Source organism: Onychostruthus taczanowskii, unplaced genomic scaffold (assembly GCF_017590055.1).
Source record: "Onychostruthus taczanowskii isolate IOZ18803 unplaced genomic scaffold, ASM1759005v1 scaffold64, whole genome shotgun sequence".
Taxonomy (NCBI): Eukaryota; Metazoa; Chordata; class Aves; order Passeriformes; family Passeridae; genus Onychostruthus; species Onychostruthus taczanowskii.
Genome location: NW_024504122.1, coordinates 1325737 through 1346479, shown reverse-complemented (window position 1 = coordinate 1346479; position 20743 = coordinate 1325737). Strand labels below are relative to the sequence as shown.

General features: G+C 44.3%; 1 protein-coding gene across 1 annotated transcript; it reads right to left on the bottom strand.

Annotated features, from left to right (window-relative positions):
* Positions 1-356: 356 nt before the first annotated feature.
* On the bottom strand, positions 357-15083 carry TMEM233 (transmembrane protein 233). The gene is made up of 3 exons (XM_041420491.1): positions 14604-15083; positions 7824-7958; positions 357-2196 (listed from the first exon to the last, which is right to left on the bottom strand). The coding sequence occupies exons 1-3, from the start codon at positions 14790-14792 to the stop codon at positions 2185-2187; spliced, it is 336 nt and encodes a 111-aa protein (XP_041276425.1). The 5' UTR covers positions 14793-15083; the 3' UTR covers positions 357-2184.
* Positions 15084-20743: the final 5660 nt, after the last annotated feature.

Sequence of the window (20743 nt, the reverse complement as noted above, 5' to 3'; positions counted from 1 at the left end):
AACATTTATCTTCAGAAGCACTGAAGGTACAATGGCTCAATTCTCAATTATATTAAGAGTGAGACTTCAAAGATATTTATGAGGAACAAGATGCAAGTTAGATTTCCAGTATGGTTTTCAAAAGCTTCTGAACAAGTCGGGTGTCTAGCTCCTATTGATCTCAGCCCTTGTCAGGCAGTTAAAAAATACTTCAAGTTGCCTCTCCCTATCCTCTGGTGCCCACATAACTTTGGAAACCTCCCTTTGCTGTGATTCACTTCATTCTGAAACTGTCCAAGGGGTTAGAAAAAGGGATATTACTCTTTCCAGTAGAAGAGGAAACAAAACTTAGGAAAGACACTTCCCACATACCAGAATAGACATGAATTAAAAGTAATTTTATTCCACTTGTCAATGACATTTCTATCATATCTGGTAATAAGGCAAGCTACTAAAAGTCCCACAAGACATATCAGACCATTAAAATAGTATTCAAATACCAAAGAGGAGTTCACAGAACAGCCAATTCTTGGGATCATCAAAATCAGTGGCAAGATTCCCACGTGGACAAATCTGATCAGTGTAAATGTTTAATAAATCAGCTGACTTCACCAGTGTTTGTGAAGTTTAATACTGCAGTAATTAAGGAGAGGTAATGCTTCACTGACTTCAATGAAAAACAGAATTTGGCAGGAAGGAAAGCGAAAAAGCACACTGAAAATATAATATCAAGGTACAAAAAATACATGCTACTTCCAGGCATATGCTTTAACAGGTAAAGGTTTCTGGGAGGATTTTTTTTTGTTTGTTTGTTTTTAATATGTTATTGAACTCCTGACAGATGATTCTTCTCTCACCTGCACCTGCAGAACTCCCTGGATTTCTGGGCAGTTGCTCCAGGTTGGTGTTGGTGCAGAGAGAGGCAGTGGAAGTTGGCACGGCTGTCTTGAAGGTGTGGTAATAAAGCAGAGCAACAACTGAGGATGCAGCCACATCTTAATGCTCACCAGAGCTCACTCCTTTTAAGGTGGAATATTTGTGTGACAAAACAATTGTATTCTGTGAAACAGCTAATACAAACAGCTGTCCCATGCTAGATTTTCACGAGTTATCAAGAAATGGCAGTAATTTAGAGGCCATCAATTCTGGAACCCGAGGCTGCTCGCTGAGCAGTGTCTAAGGATCAGGAAGTGTGTCTGTAACTAGGCAGAGGTGCAGAAGTCTGTCCTTCTCTAACTGCAGTGATACACAGACCAGTCACAGAGATGAGAGGATGAGCTAAACAAAACCCACATGCACAAAGCAGAACACAATGAAACGATGTGCCTTGCTAGAAGCACAACAACAAAGGGATGAAGGACTTCTGTTTAAAAAGAAGATCTTTTGTCAGATAAAAAAATAGGAACTTTTTACACGTGTGAGGTTTAAAGAGGAAAATATGATCAGTGCAAATTTAATGCGGGACAGGAGCTAAGTCAAGGGAGTGCAACAATGAAAGACAACAAAACAAAAATAAATCATTAATAAAAACATGGATGCTATGGAAGAAGAGTCTCTCTTAATAATCAAGTGATTGAAATCGGTCCCAGGTGTTTAAAAATCCAAGGTAAAGTTCTAAAAGCTGAGGATGACAAAAGAAAGCAGCTGCTGAGTCAGAGTGCGCCCACGGCATTATAAAATCACAGAGCAGGAAAAAATCACAAACCCATGGGTACAGTTGTATCGTGTTGAGACTATTTTAAAGTAATGAAAAAAATCCTTAATGGCCTGATCCAAAATCTGCCAGAAGTAACAGGAGTTCTCCTACTAACTTCAGTGGGCCGTGCATCAGATCTTACACTGTGCACCATAAACAGTTTGGATGTGTTGCCTTTGTCTGGCTGGGGTCAGCCAGGGAGCATCACAGATCCAGCATACATTCCATGGAAAAGAGAAAGAAAAGGGATTTTTTTTTAGGGCAAATCTCATTATGCATTAGGGTAAAAGAGAAAATGCTGCTTTATACTGAGATGTCTTATAAATAAATAATTTTGAAAACCTGGTCACGCCATGCTGATTAACTAACTGGGCTATCAGTTCATTCACCAGCAACATGCCTCTGCAGACTTGTAGGGTCAGAGCTAACAGTCTGGAATGGTTTCCATCTCTTCTTTCTCCCTCTCCAGAGGTTTACATGTTGATATCATCCAAGTGCAGTCCTGGTCTTCAGATAGCATGCTGCAAGGACACAGAAATATGTGTGTTTAAAGGAGGAGAAGACAGAGAGTTTGCCCTGTGAGTTTAAATTATTAATTCTACAGATCTAATGGATACATTATGCCACATTAGTGGCACTTGTTCTCTTAACAAACATCCCTCTAGACTAGCAGCTCAATACAGTTTTGAGTCAAAGAGCTGAGTTTCTAATGGCATTGGTCATCTGTCAATCCGAACTGAATTTTTAAACTGGGTTACCTGAATCAATGCAAATCAGGGCCTTTCATTCCAGGAAATGGGCTCTTATTTGACAAAGATTCATGAGGTCAACAGCATCTCTGCTTCCTTGGAGTGGTACATAAAGCAGTCAGACAAGAACAACCCTCCAGCAGTTGGGAGAACTTGGTAAATCCCACAGTAACATTCAACATGCTTTAAAAGGACTAGGAAACCTGTCCTGTGCATCTGCATTTGGAGAGGAAGGATCTGAGGAGTTCCCTCAAATTCTTGTGTACGGGAAAGCTGTCAGACAACACCCATGGATGCCCTGACCTATCACTGGATTCTGGGTTCTGCTGGAGCCTGAGGGATCTCCATCTAGCAGCTCCTCAAGGAGGGATTTGGGACCCAAGCACTGCACAGTAAATATATCCTGCAGACACCATTAATGCCTTTGCTGGCTGTCTCTTGGATGCTACTCATAGCTCCACTGGGTAGAATCCATTGTAGGAACATCTCCTCTGTGCACAGATGACATAGCTCTTTCTGGACCAGAATTTTTCATATGGTTTGCTAAGGAAGTCAGGCTGATATGACCACATTGTCTGTGCACCTGCACACTGTGCCACTGCTCAGCCTCCCAGCTGAGGGAACACTTTGGGAGACAGATAGAGGACTTTAGGCTCCTGTGTTTTCACAAATCCAGTAAAACAATGTAAGAATCAAGGAAATAATCAGTATGTACCCTTACAATAGAAAAGCAGCAGTGTGAACTCCCTGGCTGGGTGGATACCTGGAATTAAAGAACAGGAATGCCTTGACTTCAGGCTTGGAGCTCTATCCCTTACTGGCAGGCCCATCCCTGCAGCACAAGACCCTGATATGTTTATTTTTATGGTAAGGTGCAGAGGATGGGATGGCCAGTGTAAAGGTCTGCAGGCTCGCTGAATAATCCCCGTCCTCATGCTGGTCTTCAGCTTGTTCTGTCTCTGCAAGCCAGGCAGTCACTGAGTGGAATGTCTGCAAAGGCTTCTGAGAGCCTCAGGAACAGGACAGCAGAGACATTAAAAGTAATCTCGCACTCCTTTTCCTCCTGAAGAATTATTTCTAAGTCAGTGAGGAAATTGTACGTGTACTTCTGTCCCTGTGCACAGTCTAAACACTTATTCCTTTCCCTTCTACCTGGAATTCCCAATGCTGCATTACTGCACACGTGCTTGATTTAAAACCCTTCTGCTTCTGAGCAGTGCAAGCTAGTGCTTTCCTCACAGCCTGCTTGGAAGTTCCTTGGAAGCCATGCTGACAGGTGGCATTTCTGTGGCTTCCCTGGGGCGAAGTTCTAAATCAAGTGAGATTAAAGAAGAGGTCAGAAGTTCAGGCTCCTCTACGAAAGCATTAAAATACCATAATGGTTTGCATAAAATTCCAAACTCACGGCGTTTTGGCTTACTTCCTCAGAGCAAAACTGTTCCTGTCTCAATCTACTGGAGTTTTTACTTCTTTCTAACACCTCTCACTCATCCTCCACATTTCTGCTTGGCACACTCCTACTTGTCCAGACTGCAGAAGTCCACAAGAGAGGAGCACAGAAGACGTGGGCTGTATATGAAATGCCTTGTGGCTCAGCTGGGTGGCAAAACTCATGTGAGTTCTAGTTCAGCCCTGAGCAGCACTGCAAAGTGACACTCAGACACTACAGGTGGTCTACAAGTAATGTGCTGTGAGGAGCTAAATATTGTTCTGAACTACTCACATGGCAGCATGAAGTAGAATATGACATGTTTAGATCCAGTTAAGAATAGGGTTTGGGATACTTAGGATCTCCTTCACTAAAGTAAGGAGGATCCAGCCCAGGCTTTTGTTTCCATGAACCCTGCCAGCAGAATTAAAATGTAATACAAGGGTGCCTCATCAGCAAAACCCAAACCAAAACAGAATTTGGGATCTGCTTCAAAGACGTTGAGGCTGCTCTGAAAACACAGATTGTAAATGACTTGAGAGTGACTGACTAAATCACCACCTTTTGCTGAACAAAATGCGTGGAGGGGGGAAGGCTGACTCCAAGCCTGTGCAAGTCTGGGGAAAGGTTTCTGAGAGGAGCATGATGAGAACAGTGGCACTGGGAGGGAGCAAGCAGGGTATGGCACACAGGCTGTGGCACACAGCCCTGCCCTGCTCCACGTCAGCTGGTGTCCCCTCAGGGAAGGCAAACACATCCCATTTCTCACGGCACTTCTTGATGGACAGCATGCCTGAGGCACACATGCAGGGCCAGACTGTGGTGGCACAAATACCAGCTAAAGTTACATCTGAGCAAGCCCTGGAAATGTAACTCGGCACTCGGGACTGGCAAGGCAGGGGCACAGGGGAAGCTGACAGGGGAGGGTAAAAGCAAATGGGGAAGAGTAAGAATAAATTGGGCCCAGTGTGGAATGAGGCCCAGCCCTGACTTCACACACACAGAGCTCTGCACTCAGCGTCCTCAGCACCATGAGGGACACACCACTTCACTCTGAGCAGACACACAAGTTTGATTGCTGGGCTGCCAGCTCCAGTGATGCAAGTGATGCCTTCCCCTTCCTTGCCTTCATTTAGGGGCATGGCTGCAGAACATAGATGGTTCCCAAGAGTTGGGTGTGCCCTGTTCCAGGATAGAAATATGTATCACTACATATCTTAATATATGTCTGCTAAAGATAACATGCCAGTGTTTGAGACAAACGAGGCTCTCCAAGGCAGCAGGAGAAGCCCTGAGCTGACTTAACTCCGACTAAATCCTCAAAATGAGAAGTCAAGGCTGTTTCTTCCCTGCAGACGTAGGTGTTGGCTGCTGTTATTCCTGTGCTACTGTGACTGAACAAACCAAGGAAGGCACATGAGGACACTTGGAAGTAGGGGTTTTCTGGAAAGTGAAAGGGTCTTGCTCTTCCCAAATCTGGCACTATTATTGGGGGTACATTTGGGAGTATTATTGGTGGTATAAAATCATTGTTTGCTCAAAGCAGGAATTTCCTGCTCTTCCTCTCTCTGCAACTTCCACCATTTCTACCCTCAACACACCTGACTCAATATTCTTCTCCTGGCTGAGGCATGTGGAGTTGTTTTGAAGGAGGCTTCAGAGCCAGCTGAGCCTGATTCAAGTTCCTGTACCTATAATAAAAGTTGTGTAACAACTGATAGAGATTCCCCCCTGCCAACCTGACTTGGATGTCGTATCTTTGTTGCTTCTCAGAGGCTTCATGTTGTAGAAGAGACCTTGAGTTCTCAGTACACTTTGCATCTTTGATACTGGCAGCAGTATCTCCCAGAGGTAATTTGCAGAGAGACTTGTTATCCCTTGAAGACCAAAAGAAGCCACAAGGAATGTCAGCAGGAAGAACTGGGTACTGTGGTATCTGATTAATTTCAAGTGGATAAAGTACAGGAACAAATCTTGGAAGGGTCAAGCTTTTCATATATATTGCTGATGTCTAACTTCCAGGAAAAATGCATGTGTAGGTCATGGAAACATTAAATCTGGGCTTAATGGTGATCAAATAAATCTGCCATATTATTGTGTCAAGGCTATTTTGTGCTACCTTACTAATACTGAAACATATTTTAAAGTTGGCATAGAATTAATTTACAATCACTTCAGCAAAGTGGCTGTCAGTAAATAATCATGAGAAAGGCACAAATGGGTGTGAGATCATTGAATGGGGTGTGCAAAGCCATTCACAGCATTGGAACATCAGACTAAGACAATTTAGTATAAAGTAAAAATGTCCAAGAGTAAGGCAACAGAGGGAACCCAGGTAAGCATGGGGAGTGGAAAGACCAGCTGGGTGCTTCTGTTCACTCATTTTCATATCAAAAGATTGTTGTTGCCATCAAATCCTTTCCTAGAAGCAAAGGCTCTTTGCAGGGTGACAAGTGAGAAGGAGAAGGGGAGCAGAGAAGAGGCTGGAAAGGCGGAGAGCAGAGTGAATCCAGTAAATCCTTACTCCTCACTAAAGTCATGGTACCATTTGGCCAAGAAAGCTCTGTGGAAACTATGTACAGAAATTAATATCCCAGCAGTGCTCTGAGGTTCCCAGGCACCTGGCTGCTTCCACCCAACAGAGAGTTTTCTCTTTAAAAAAAAACCCAGAACCAAAACAAATTTAAAAGTCCTCAAAAGAAAAATGAAGTTATGTTATACTGGTTTTCTACTGCCTGGTCACTGTGAATGCTTCAGGCCAGTGCTGTCTGCCACCCCTCACACTGCCCTTCCCTCCCCTACTTTGAAAAAATAACTGAGCTGCTCTCCTTGCCTGAGAAATGATGAGTAAGGTGGTGGAATTTGCTGCTGCTGTCAATTACAAAACTTGGCACCCCCAGCCTGAAGGGACTTGGGTTTGAATCTGTGAGCACTGAATGAGCTGAACACAAGCTGAACCAAGGCTCATGCTTGCAAATGCACAGAAAATTAATGAATGCACAGGTCACTTAGAGTCTGCAGCACCATCTAGTAATAGCTCACAGAGCTGGACCCCCTGTCCAGTAATTTCCCTGCAGCTCAATATGTTGTGCTTCAATTTTTGTATGAAAATGCTGTGCACATTTAACCAGTCACTGCATCCCAGTCCCCAGAGGTGTCTTCATTTCAGTGGTAAATGGGGTGTTCTCTGTTTGTAGCTTATGCATAAGTTTGTACAGTGCACTGAAATCCCCTCCAACCAAACCAGCCAATAATAAATTCATTTCAATTGGTTATTTTAATGGGAAGTACACTGTCTTGTGGAGAAAAGAACATATTGTTGCACAACCTTAAGAAAGATTATCAATACCCTAAATTGCTTTTGTCCTCTTTCCCAGCAATCCATCTGGGTAACCCCTGTGTTACAGAGATTCATTTGTTGAGCTTTGTTTCTATTATTGCAGGTGTGCGAGGGCAGGACAATAACACAGCATGGAGAGTAAAGGGCCTTACCCCATAGAGACACAAGTCAGAGTGACATTTGTGGTCACTTTTGATATAGTTCTGCTCATCTCTTTTACTGTCACACAGTAGAAGAGTAACTGACTGTTGTCTCCTCCTTGTTAAAAGATCAGTTGGCCAGACCGTGAGACTGAAAATTAGCACGTGGGGACTGTATTACATGAAATTTAAAGATCTCAGGTCACTTGATATGAAAGATGGCGAAGCTGAGGAGGAGAAAAACCAAAAAGCAGCTGGCCAAAATTGGAAAAATGTATTGGAGCTGCAAGAGTTTCTAGAAAACCACCTGCTGCTAAGGCGGCAGAGTCGCTTGTGTTTAACCACAGACAACAGAATTTTCTAAAGCGTAAAATATGATAAAATTCTTTTGGAAAGCATACATGCATCCCTGGATAGATGAAGAGAGGTGGTTGTGGCAGCCCTCAGTGCCCAGCTCTGGGGGCCCTGCAGAGAGAGAGCCTCTGCTCACCGTTGTGAAGTGAACCACGCAGAAGATGCCGATGATGACGAGGCCGATGATGATGGAGGCCACGGCCACCCAGAGCGCGTTGCGACCCAGCCGCTTGGAGCCTTCTATGTCCCCTTGGTTGTAACTGTTCAGAGCCTGCAGAGGGCAAACAGGGAATCACAGCTCTTCCTTTCAAACAGAAACCTGGTGGCAAAGCAGCGTGGCAGCTCTGAACCAACAGAACAAATCAAGGCAAGCAGGGAGTCCAATTTTCTGTTCCACTCCTTTTCAGTACCTTTCATTGAAGCTACAGCTCTTTTTTTTTTTTTTTCCTTCAGTGGTGGGGCTTTGTTTATATGATACACACCAGCACAGAAGCTGTCAAACCAACATCAAGCCACTTGCATAAACCAGTGGCTTTTATCTTTGGAAATAGTTTTGTGGTATATGGGAATTTTTAGTTGGCCACTTCACTAGCAGTGAGATAAATTCTTGTGCTTTACAAGACTATAAGCATAAAAAAGAGCATAAATAGGCTGCATTTTTTAGAGAAAGTCTCAGCAAAACTATAAACAGCTTACTCATTACCTATTTTTCCAAAATTTTACTTTTCTAAACAAAGTTTGAAGAATTAACAGGTAGTTTCCTAGTGGTGGGAAGAATACAAACCAAAGAAATATAGGTCATCTGAACAAAACATCTGAGTGCCATCCTCATGGGCTAGAAGTTGTGTTCCTTTGCATTTCTGGAAGGCACTGATAATTATTATCATATCCATCCTGAGGTGTGCATCAGATATCCCCATATTATCTCAAGAGCCTCGAGTTTCTCTCCACCCAGCCGTGACTTAGCAGATGCTTTACATTCATTGCATGCTCAGATTGCAATGTGTGATAGGACCACTCTGACCCTCCAGGCTTTTGTGAGACAGACTGTAGGATTTTCTGAATTAATTTTTGGTTTAACCAAACCGTTTTTAAAGGAAAAGATTCAGTAAGCCACACAAAGTACTGTAGTACATGAGTCTAAACACAGTTTGTTGAAATTTTTTCCCAAGAATGAGATGCTCTCAAAGCATTAAAAAGGGAATTATTCCTAAGAATTCTTTTGTAAAATCATGAGAGTTTGAGTTCATAAACCATAGCATTGAGTCCAGATTTCTTGATCAGATTTCACTATTGAACTCAGCATACTTCCTCAGGGAATCAGATTAGTCACAACATGGTTTTTAGTATCTTGTATTTATTTCAGGAAGTATCAGAGAAATGGGAAGAATAGGGAGAGAGATATGGGGACCTGATCAAATTAACTGCTCTCTGGACTAAAGAATTCCGATTGTCTCTAGAAAAACGACTGCGTGAGGTATCACCAAGTGCTATAATGAAAGTGCTTCAGCTATAAATCACTTTTTGCAGCAAACACAGAAGAGAGTGAAGAGCTGAGACTGTGGAGGGCAGGAAAGGGAGGAAGTTCAGAGCACACCAAGCCCTGCTGTAGAGCCATTTCTCCCAAGCAGGAAAGCAGTGAGGGGCATGATGTGTGTGCTCTGTCAATTAGCGAGCATGCAGAGCTAATGGGCTGGGTGCACTCGTGGTGTCAGCACTGCAGGAGCATCAGCCCAGCCCACACAGTCCCAAAGCAACACAGCCTGCATTCCTAGAACTGCATCTCAAGGATAAGTGCAGGTATTATTCTCTGGAGTCTACGAAAGGCTGAGATGCTGATGCACTCATGTCCTTAAAGAGAGCACTGATACATTTCTTCTCTTCCTGGAAGCCCACATGCCTAAACATTTCTCTGGTTTGTGTCCCCAAAGAATATCACTAATACCTCTGCTCTGCTGTCAGATCTCATTGAGGCTGGAAAGCACATAATGGGGAAAGAGGGCAGAGATGGAATGAGAGGTGGGCACGAGCACGCGGTCAAACAGCACCGTGCCAGCCCTGATCCTGCTGCAAAGGGACTGGCACTGTCCTCTCACCCAAGCCACTCCACTGTCCCCAGCAGTCCTGGCTGCAGAAGAGCTTTCTCAAAGTTCATTTGGAAAGGTCTTTAAAAAGGGTTATGAGGAGAAACACAGCTCAGCTTGGCCTTGGGCAGACTGACCTCCTCCTGTCTCTGCCAACAGCCCCCAGTGCCGCTGTGGCTGCGGGGAGAAACACAGAGAAGCACCACAGACACCCTGGCCCTGGGCTTCATGCTCACCTTTTACCAAAGGACTCCCCTTGCATGGCACCTGCAGAGGGGCTCTACAGACACCATCGACTCAGTTTCCCAGCCTTGTGGTCTCAAAAGTGAGACAGAGTTGTAAGCAAGACCTGACAGCACCAGCTTGCAGTTTTGGGCCATTTTACTAATGTATTTAGGAAGTCTGGAAAATGTCCATGTGATTTCTGCAGGTACTGCATAAATAATTCACCATGCAAAGTTTAATAAATAATGTCATTTTAATATAAATCCACGATGAAGAGGAGGAAAACAACATTAATGATAAAGAACAGAATTTGGGTGAGACAGGAAGGAGACCAAAGTTTCTCTATGAAGAGGTTTAAATTAAATGAAAAAAAATAGAAAGCATTCAATAAAAAAATAAGAGGTTTGAGGGAGTGGTTGGGGTCTGATGCAAAGCTTTTTGAAATTCATTACTTGCATCTGCTTTAAAGGGCTCCTGCTCAAGCTTCCAGTTTTCAACATTAGACAGAGATAACATCAACTGTTAAAGCTTTAACTTACATCTATTTATTTCCAAGGGCTGGGCAATATATTGAGAACACAGCATCTGTATGAGCCATTTGGTCTGTCCAACTTTTAAAACAAATTTCAGCCTTTTTCAACCTAACACCATATGATTTCTCAGGTTTCTGCTACCTCGCTGGCTATGAAGTCATAATGTAAATTAAAGCCACAGTTCTGCAGCTGTTTATTTACTTGAGTAATCTCAGTGACTTCACCAGGTTCACACACATCTATTTATAAAACATTCTCAGTTCAACAATAAAGTGACTTGACCTCATGTGAACAGAAATGTGCTGAATTAGCTATAAAATATTAATCCCTTTTTATGTGTATTTTCTGTTCCACACTCCCAGAGCACTGATCGTGGCAAAACCATGAAAGAGCGCTGAGTTACTTCAGAAATCTTCCTCTGCATTTCTTTCAGATCTGGGCAGACCAGACTGAGGTTCTCTGATCAGCATTTTCTAGGCTCTGCAAGCCGGGCTGGGTGAACCTTAATTGGCTGTGCCTGGAAAGGAGACACTCTCTAGTTCAGACCTAAGGAAGAACGAGACCTGCTGACTCAGGGTGACTCCTCACTGTAGGAACAGCTCACAGGGAAACACAAAGGAGAGGGGGCACTTGGGGAGCAATTCAGAGCAGGCAGGTGCTGAGCAGGACACATGAAAGGGGAGTTGGCTCTGCAGGGTGCTGCTGAGGAAAAACAAAAATCTACCAGTTTGCAAAGGCAAGGGCCATGCAAAAATGCCTTCACAGCAGCTGCTGAGCCCTGTTATTTAACATTCCTGAATATTAAATATGCTGTTTAATATTCCTGAAGTGAGTACAGGCTGTCCCATAATGTGTTAGATATCCAGGTACCTACAAGCTACCTAACAAGGGATGTATAAATAATAAACTCTGCAAGTAAACTTTCTAAATACAGAAACACTGGTCACTCTTCTGGTCACTGAGCTGGCCACAGCCAACACACTGCACATGGCTCGTTAGGATCCCAATTAAAAGAGGTGGTTCCCTGAGAAAGGGATCCTTTCCTGTCCCCACAGCTTCCACCACCCTCTAATTTGTTGTCTCTCCTTAGGGAAAGCCATATAAAGGCAAGGCATCTGAATCCAACAGCAACAAATGCAGACAAAGAACTTGTTACTATCAGAGGCAGATGAGCCAAGATTGTCACAGCTTGACCACATATGTTGTTTGAAGCATGGAAGTGATTAAACAAAAATGTGTCAACAGAAAGAGGGAGTTTGGAGAAAAAAATCAGTGAGAAATAGCTTTGGAGAGACTGTTTGGAGTTTGTTACAAATGTAAGGCCCTATGGAATTACAGAACTATTCTGACATAGAGATCTTTGAAATGAAGACAGCTGAACGGGGGTACTGAGAAAGGCCATAAAAACATGTTCAATTGTCAGACCTCAGTGCTGGCATTGAAAATATCTGATTCATTTCCCAGACTTATTCCACAGCCTCCCTCTAGCTCTGACCCCATGAGCCAGACACAGCCAGTCCTCTCCAGCCAGGTCTCAGGCACAGCTGGCAGCTCCCTGAGAGCTCTTTGGGTTCACCACTGCAGATAAGGAGCCAAAGAGCTCAGTGACACAGTGTCCACCCCCAGCACCACACCAGAGGAATCTCCTGGGCCACAGGAGCCTCCTGAGCTGGTACCTAGCCCCAAACTCTTGCCTGTTTCCCATACCTGTATGGGAAAGAAGAGCTGAGGGAGGTGTCGCTGGGGCTGACTGAGTCCTGGGGAAAACAGAGCTCCATTTGCCAAAAATGCCGAGCAGTGCTCACCCTGCAAGTGGCCAGTGGCTCATTGGAGGGGGGGCTCTTGTAATGCCAATATGGCAACACAGTGATGCCAATAATGCCCTTTCTACCAGCCTTCCTCTGACCCCTGCCATGAGAAACAGACAGGTAAGGAACAAGGAAAGTTATTATTGCAATAGGGAGGACTTGCAAAAGGTTTATTCTAAAAATAAAGTGAAGGAGGTAAGATCTGTAACGGTGAGGTTTGAGCCTCCAAAGGTGAGAAAGGAGTGAGGAAACCAGTGCTGGAGTTGTAAATGGGGCAGCAGAAGAGACAGAAGAGACTGAGGACAAATCTGTCACTTATTTTGGGGGTGTGTTAGAGCCCAGATTCTACTTTTAGAGTGAAAACATTGTCTGAATTTAGAACAGTTAAGGAGGCCATGACACAGGTACACAGGGTGCTGAACCATGCCCTCTCTAGAAGCCAGTAGGACTTTTCATTTTAGGCCCATTTTATGAAGTGGAAATTTGTAGAAAATCCACTTGTGAGGGTCTTTAAATCTGACCCAAGGTCTCAGGTAAGCTCTGCAGACTGTGAAGGTGTCTTCTGTAAGAAAAGAAAATAACCCACTCTTGTATCTCAGTATTAGCCCTTAGCAGCTCCAGCTGAGAAAGGGAGGGAGGGTGCAGATCCCAGCAGAAATGGAAATAAAAGCAGCACAGGCTAAAATGCAGAACATGCAGCTGAGGATAATGCAGCAGTTACAGGTTGTAGCTTGGAAACGCAGGGGGGTCAGGCTGTGGAAAAGAAGTTGGACGTGCTATTTTTATAGAAAAGGAGAGGGTTTAGGTAGGATGCTGTTGGAACAGAAGCTATTCCCAGGCAGGGGAGGTCATTGGTCTGGTTTTTGTTTCCCCCTGTAAGGGAGTGGGCAGCTGAGACCTGCACAGGCTGTTCAGTGTTCGGGAAGTGCTCTTCCCACCCTGGATCCTTCATATCCCCTGGTAACAGTTACTGATGCCTGACTCCAGAAGCCTGCATGAACTTCAACCAGGCTGTGGGTGGAGATTTCTCCATATGGGGTGCAAAAATCTTTAGAGGCCAAATTCTGTCCTTGACAGTTAACTTCTGTACAGCCCCAGCACCTTGATGAAAGCAGTGTCACAGGGAACAGACGCTCCCAGCCCCAGATCACCAGCTCTCATTACTTTATATAGCACCCTCAGTGTCCATGGACAGAAAGGATGCCGAGTACCGGCAGAACCAAATCTTCCCAAAATAAGGAAAAGAGCACATTGTATAGTTAAGGTAACAACAAAGGAAATAAACACAGAAGGAAGAAAAATTTAAAAAAAAACCCAAAAACTTAACTACAAAAAAAAAAAAAAAAAGAAGAAAATATGAATGATGGCTTTGGAATAGTAGCTTTCAAACTTCAACAATGTGATTTCTCATCAATCTTTTACTCATCACACTTTACAAGAGTGTGCCTTGGGATATTTTAGACATAGTTAGCTATTCTTATACTTAATTGCAAAAAGAAATAACTACATTTTTACTTACCTTCTCAGCTTGGCTGTCAGAGAAAAGGATGAAAATACACAACATGTTTTAAACCTTTTCCAGCTCCTAAACAACAGAAATACATTGCAGTGTTACTGATAACACTGTTCATGTTTATGACTAGAAAACTCTGGATCTGACTCTGCAACTTTTAACTCAGAGAAGGAGATTCTGTTCCAACAATCCTTTGGAAGTTAAGGGGATTGCTGGGTTATTAAGGACAATGTGTATCAATTTCGGGTTGTAGGAGTAAGGCTGTTCTCTCACTGTGTGTGATACTCAATTTACATGGGCGATTGCCAACAACCTACAATCATTATCATTGTCTGTATTATTTTAACAAATAGCATCAAAGAGCCTGTTTACTGGAAAAAAAGGCACTCCTATTATATTTGATTAGCTAAAGCAGAAACCAAATCTGATTTCTGTTCTCCGGCTGACACCTTACACAGATACTACATCCAGTTCAGCATGCGACTTAGTTGATGTAACAAACCCCGTTAGCTGGAATAAAGCTGCCACCCGACAGTGAAAACTTGTTGGAAACTGCCTTTCACTCCACGTTTTCCATCGCTGCTGGGATAGCTCGGTGGTCCCCCTGCCCGCGCCTGCTGATGCTCCCAGGCTCGCCGCCTCACCCAGTGTCCGCAGGCTCCCGGGACAAGCGGCTCAAAGGCGGCTGGATGTCCCTTTCCCTGCCGGGGCCGGCGGCGGCCGCTCGGAGCCCAAGCCGGAGGTGCTACTCACCATGACGGCGAACACGAAGGCGACGATGTTGACGGGATAGGCGGGACAGAAGCAGGAGAGGATGCTGAGGAGCAGGTAGCTCTTGGGCCGCGGCTGCGGCGGCCCGTCGGGCAGCTCATCCTCGATGTTGGTCTCGGGGCTGTTCTCCAGAGCCCGCTTGATGTCGGCGCCGGCGGGGAGCGCGGACATGGGGCTGCGGTGCGGCGGGCGGGCGGCGCGGAAAGCCCGGCGCTCCGGGCGGGCGGGACCGAGCGGCGCCGAGCCAAGGGAGCCGCCCCGGGACGGGGCCGGGCGGGGCGGGGGGGCTCCGCGGGTCTCGGCGCGGGGCTGGGATCACGGGGAGCGGTGGGAAGAACGCCGAGCCCGACGCCGCCCGCCGGGGTTCCAGCGCCCCGTCCCGCGGGGTCCCCGCGCTGCTCCCGCCCGCCCCGGGAGCGCCCCCGGCGCTGCTGCAGCGCGGCCGGGGCGCAAAACCTGCGGCTGCTCCGGCCTCCGCGGAACTTCTTCTGCCCCTGCGGTTAAAGGATTTAAGCCGAGTTTGCACAACTCCCGGGGGAGCTGCGCTGCGTTCTTAAACTCGCGTTTCCAAGCGTCCGAGACGCTTCAGCAAGCGGGGTAAAGCCCGCAAAGACCTTTCCTCGCTTCTGGACTGAATTTGCCATCTCTTAATCCCAGCCTCTTACTGAATTTAGCAAAATCATTGAAGAGCAGCAGAAACTAACGAATTTAAAACATTAAGGTCGATTTTTTAGCAAATTATTCCCTTATTACTGAACATGACATCGGTAAGGTGAAACCCATTGTGGGGGATGCACGAAAGTGAGCAAGGAAATCAATATTATCTCTAAAACCTAATATATGGGGGAAAACCCCCCAAACAACCACAAGTAAATTAAGATCTATTTCCATAATGGTTTTCAAGTTGGTGAGGAATGACATGGCAGCCTATACTGAGAAAGGAACAGGCTGTTTCTGCTATGTAGTCTTAGGAAAACCTTCACACCTTATCAGCAAAATAGAGACTTTTGGTCAGATGAAGGCTGAAGTTGAGATTTTGCTCTCACTGGCTCATCCTGAGAGCATTTCATTAATTAAAGCTAAAAAAAACCACAGTAAGGTGTGCTTACAGCTTTATGAATGAGAGGCTTTTGTCCCCAGAAGTTTTGCAATAGACTTGAATGGAGCCACCCATCCCTGTTCTGGATGTTATCCTACAAGATGTGGCACAGTAAAGACTTTTATAAGGAATAAAGGTGCAATGTTTTCACTTTCACAGACATTAATCATCTCTCAGCTGCATGTCTGGAATATAACACAGAGTGAGAATCTGCTGATCTCTCAAAATGTCAAAAGAAAAGATGGTACATCTTTAGGAAAGAGTAAGAAAGACCAGCTCCCATTTGCTTGCCAACGTAGCCATTAATGTTCAGGCACAAGCTCTGTGCAGCTGTAAAATCTCGGATCTGTTTGTTCTCAAGGGAATTTAAACACAGTCACCAGACAAGCGCAGGAAAAACAGTTCACATCACACCACACAATTACTGTTGGGGCTGATTTCAGTAGGGATGGAGTCCATATCCTCTGCCAGGGATCAGCATCTTCCAGGGCCCCTCAAGCCTTTAATCCACGAGTACACTTTCAGGACTCATTATAATGGTTAGAGTTTGAGTTTGCCTGCTGGTGGTTGAAACAGAGTTAAATAAGAACCTGTTACCTCGTGACTGTGAAAATCCAGCTGCTTAGGGCAGTTTGAGCCCTAAGATGGAGTGATCCGGGGACTGGCAGAGTCACCAGTGACATCAACAACCTGTGTTAAATCTTCCTCTGAGGACAATGAAGTGCAGGTAGAATTTGGGCTCTGTTAAGCTGGACTGTGTGAATCCCTTCCCAGGTCTCTCAAAGGCACAGATCTAACAGCAGAACCTGGTGTTTCTAGAAACTGTAAAGTTTAATTGTTCAAACGAGGCTGCTAACAGATGCTAATGGATTGCAGAGAAAGCAGGAGATAGGAAGTGGTGAGCTATTCAGGGCCAATTTGTGCTAATGAGAGCTCATTAAGAGGTTCTTGAGATAAAGGTTCTGTCAGGAGGCAGTTAGTGTGGCTGAATTTAGCGGTTTGTGTAGAAGATGGGTTAAAATCCAAGAACTATGTCCTGTTAGGATGAGACTGATTAAATTTTAAACGGCACTGACTTGTAGCCACTTACCGAGGTGAGGAAAAGGAAGGAGGTCCTCAGCCAACATTTTGGGCTCAAAGGCTGCAGTGAGGGGGGCAGTTACAGCCCCGAGAGCCTCGCAGAGGTTGTAACCTCGGAGGGAAGAACCACTGCGCTGAGACGGCTCAGCAGAAAGCTGTGAAATGATTTAAGAACGTGAGCTGAGAGTTCTAAGATATAGTTCCATGAACAATCATAAAAATAGCCTTCCAAGGGAATGAGTCAGAGTACCCAATATTGCTGCTTACAGCCTTGCACTTCATGCTGAGACTTGAAAGAGAAACTGATCACTCTGCACAGAGCAGCAATTTTTCCAGGGATATGAGTAAGGCAAAATCATGGATAAATTGTTTATCACGATGGGCAAAGCAGATGGGCCAGAGACATGACAGTTGCCAAATGCTTTTTTTTTGGAAAGGTTTCCTGATTTCAGATGCTATGGCTTGCCAGCAAGATTCCTTGTATGGTGGAATATGGTCTCTCCACCATACTTTGCTGTATTCCTGGCTGGTAGGACTCTCCTCAAAGGCATGTTAACAGCCCAGAGTGATCCTGCAAAGAAGTTCCAGTGTCTGGAACACATTGAAGACCAAAAATGGCAGTTTTATGCCCAGAGGTTCTTTGAGCCTCACATGTATGTCCAGACATGAAACAGTAACAGGCAAAAGGCACATCAGGCTCCAAGCTGAGTTCTACTTACCTGAAAAAAAGTACTCTCACCATCTTCCAACATTTAGCCATGCTTTGTCTTTCCTGAGAGGACAGAGAACCTCCCTACCTTGTAAGGGAAGAAAAATATATAAACTAGAAATTAAGTAATTTTGTGCCTAAAATTCTCATACTGCATCCATTGCACAGTAATTTAAAGTTCTTATATACTTCATCACAATATCTCATGATAGTAAAATCCACCCCTGTTTTGGAGGAAAGCCCATGGGGTTTGAATTATGCATACACAGCAGGGCTGTTTCTCCTGTCACATAGCTCAATATAACTCTTCCCCTTACCCAAAAGGGGGATCACCTGGAGATGGGACACAAGAGGTTGGATGCAGGCTTCCCATATTCCAAAAAGTAGTATTTTGGCTTGGTTTAATAAGTCCTTCTACAGAAATATTCTGCAGGGGAGCAGTGGAAAACTAACCCACCCTTCTCTCATCAAAGACAATTCTGTATCTGGTCATTCTGATCTTGCCAAATGTGTGGGAACCTCCCTTCTCTGCTGGTTGCCCATCCTCAGGATTGCCAGGCCCCTCAGCAACACTTCCCAAACTCAGGGACTGTGGCTATGAAGGAGCACAGCCAGAGCTGCAATATTGGTTCTTGGTGCTGTAAAGTTGGAAGGAAATCTGTGCCACTCCAGCAGCCACTGGAGAGAAATGGCTCCCTGTCTGCCAGGCAGCCACCAGTGTCTCCAGCTTTTCCTCTTTGCAGGTCTCCTGCTAAATCAGTTCTTTCCTTGGTACATTTTGGTGTCCAAAATTGCTTTGCACTGATAAACCTTTGCTTGGAAGCCTCTATTCATAGTGAACTGAGTGAACTGTCTTTTTAACTCCTGCCTGAACCTCAGCTGCAGAAATCATTCCATCCCACCTTCCTTTTTTTTTCCCCAGAGGTATTAAACACAATTTGGTTTGTTAAAGTTTTGTTTACTAGCAGGATTTGGAAAATAACCATAATGCTTTGGGTTTTAGGTGTTTTAGTATCTTTTAGCTGCTCTTGTGTTTGTGAAGCTTGTAGGCAGAAGCATTTTGTTCAGACATGTTGACAGCACTAAACTGAAGCATGAGTAGAAATGAAAAGGGAGAGGTTTGGAGGCTGCTTAAACTCCTTCTCATTTGGTAATTCCAAATGAATATATGAATCAAATTACTTGTCAATAATTTGCAAAGGAAACAGCTCCTTGTTGCTGCTTTTGAAGTGGACAGAGTTTAATATGTGGCATGTTAAGCAGTGGAAACTGTAATGACTGGAAGGATGCACATTCCCTTCTTTAAAAATTATGGATCAGGACTGGCTTTGCTGTTGTATTTCTCTGAGTGTCACTGAGTCAGCAGTGGCTGTGGGACTCTACTCTGTACACTGATGCTGTAACAGGTATTGTGAGAGAAATGCTTTTCTCAGTTTAAACCAAACTTTGCAATTTCACCCTTGCAGCTGCAGATTCCCATTTCTCATTGTGGACCACAGCTGAGGGCTGTGGCTTTGGAAACACCAAAGATTTGTGATGAGCTGCTAACTTTGGTAAATTATTTATGGTAAATAAATGTGTGACCAGTGAAATGTTCAGATAAAAATGAAAGTTACCTTCAGAGTCTGAGATTGCTTTTTCATTCAGTGATAACCTGGAATGCTATCACAATTTGAAGTCAATAAAAAGTTGACTGTGCAAGCCTGCAAGAGCTCAAACACATGTGAAGATGTCTTGGGGTGTTTTCCATGATCTGTCCTTTTCCATTCTGTCTCCTGGCTTCTGACCTGTGTGATGAAGTCAGATATCAACATTAGGGGATCAGTTCCAGCAGCTCAGACAGTGCTGGGCATCTGCTCAGTGCCATGGGTGTCCTGTGCTGTGAGGAGCCCTGGTTTCATCTCAGTGCTCCACTTCCCTGCAAACCAGTTCATGTTCTTGAAAGCTTTTCTCCTTGTGACTGGCAAGACAGTCTGTTGTGGTACTGAAAGGGCAGGAGTTTATCTTACCTCACTTTAATGCTCTGAAAACAGAGCACCAAAGCTCAGCTCAATCAAATTTCCTTCAGAATCCACGTGGAGAGTTTCTACAAGGGAGTTTGATAGCAGATACCTTTTCATTTATAGGCTTCTTTTAAACTGGACACCTAATTTTTCAGATTTCCTGCCGTGAGGAAATTTCAGATGTGGCTGTGCAATGCAGTGCTGTGAATCCAGCCTTTTGGAAATATTACAGACCATTTATTGTCTATGAGTTCATGAAAACTATTTATAACCAACTTGTTAGTTTAAGAATTTGAACAATTTTGCCAACTTGAGTGGTATCTCTATCATTAAAGAAACTACAAACTGATTTGTAGAGGCAAATATTGGAACATTCCTCTTTTGAATGTTTTTCACAAATTCAAGCGTTTATGGAAATATTTTGGGGTTGTTTAATATTATCTCATATTTCATTAATAAAGGTATTTGACAGACAGTTAATTTGATTAGTTCCCACTCCACAGTCAGCCTGGAATCTTTTCATGGACTTCTCTGGTCAGCTCCAGCTTCACACAACACAAGCAACAGGAAACCACAGGCAGGGCTGTGCATAGTTATGTTACAAGCAGGATAAGTCTTGAACAAAAGGCTAAATACACCCATTAGGGAAAGTTTGGATCTGGACTCACATCTGAACTTGTGGGAGGAGCTGAATACTAATTGTTCTATAAATATTTAATATACCTAGCACTTTCCCATTGTGTAGCATCCCAAAGGAGGCATCTTTCCTTTTCTCACACATACACACCCATACTCTTCTTTCATTAAGGGCTCCCAAATACAGTAATTAGAACAGTCATCAAATTTGCATCTGGCTGATCAAGGCCACTCCAGCTTTATTTCAATGTAATTGCAGTGGCCTCAGGTGCACTGGGGAACATGGCCCAGGGCTCAGGTAATTATTGTGCCAGAGATCATTTAATGAGGAAAAAGCAAGTGAGCACTTTGTGGGATAGGAACCCACCAGGAAATAACCTGCTTGTTTGCATAACAGGACCTTGATATTTTTCCTAATTTGTACATTACATTTATCACAATTAAAAAAGTTCAAATGCATGAGTTCAATGTGTTTGTCCTCTGATACCAAGACAAGTCACGGTACAGACACCAGCACATCAGATTGATAAATAATATTCCCAAATATTCTGGTTTGGGGCAGAGTTGCCATGCTATGCTGCGTGACTGTCAAAAA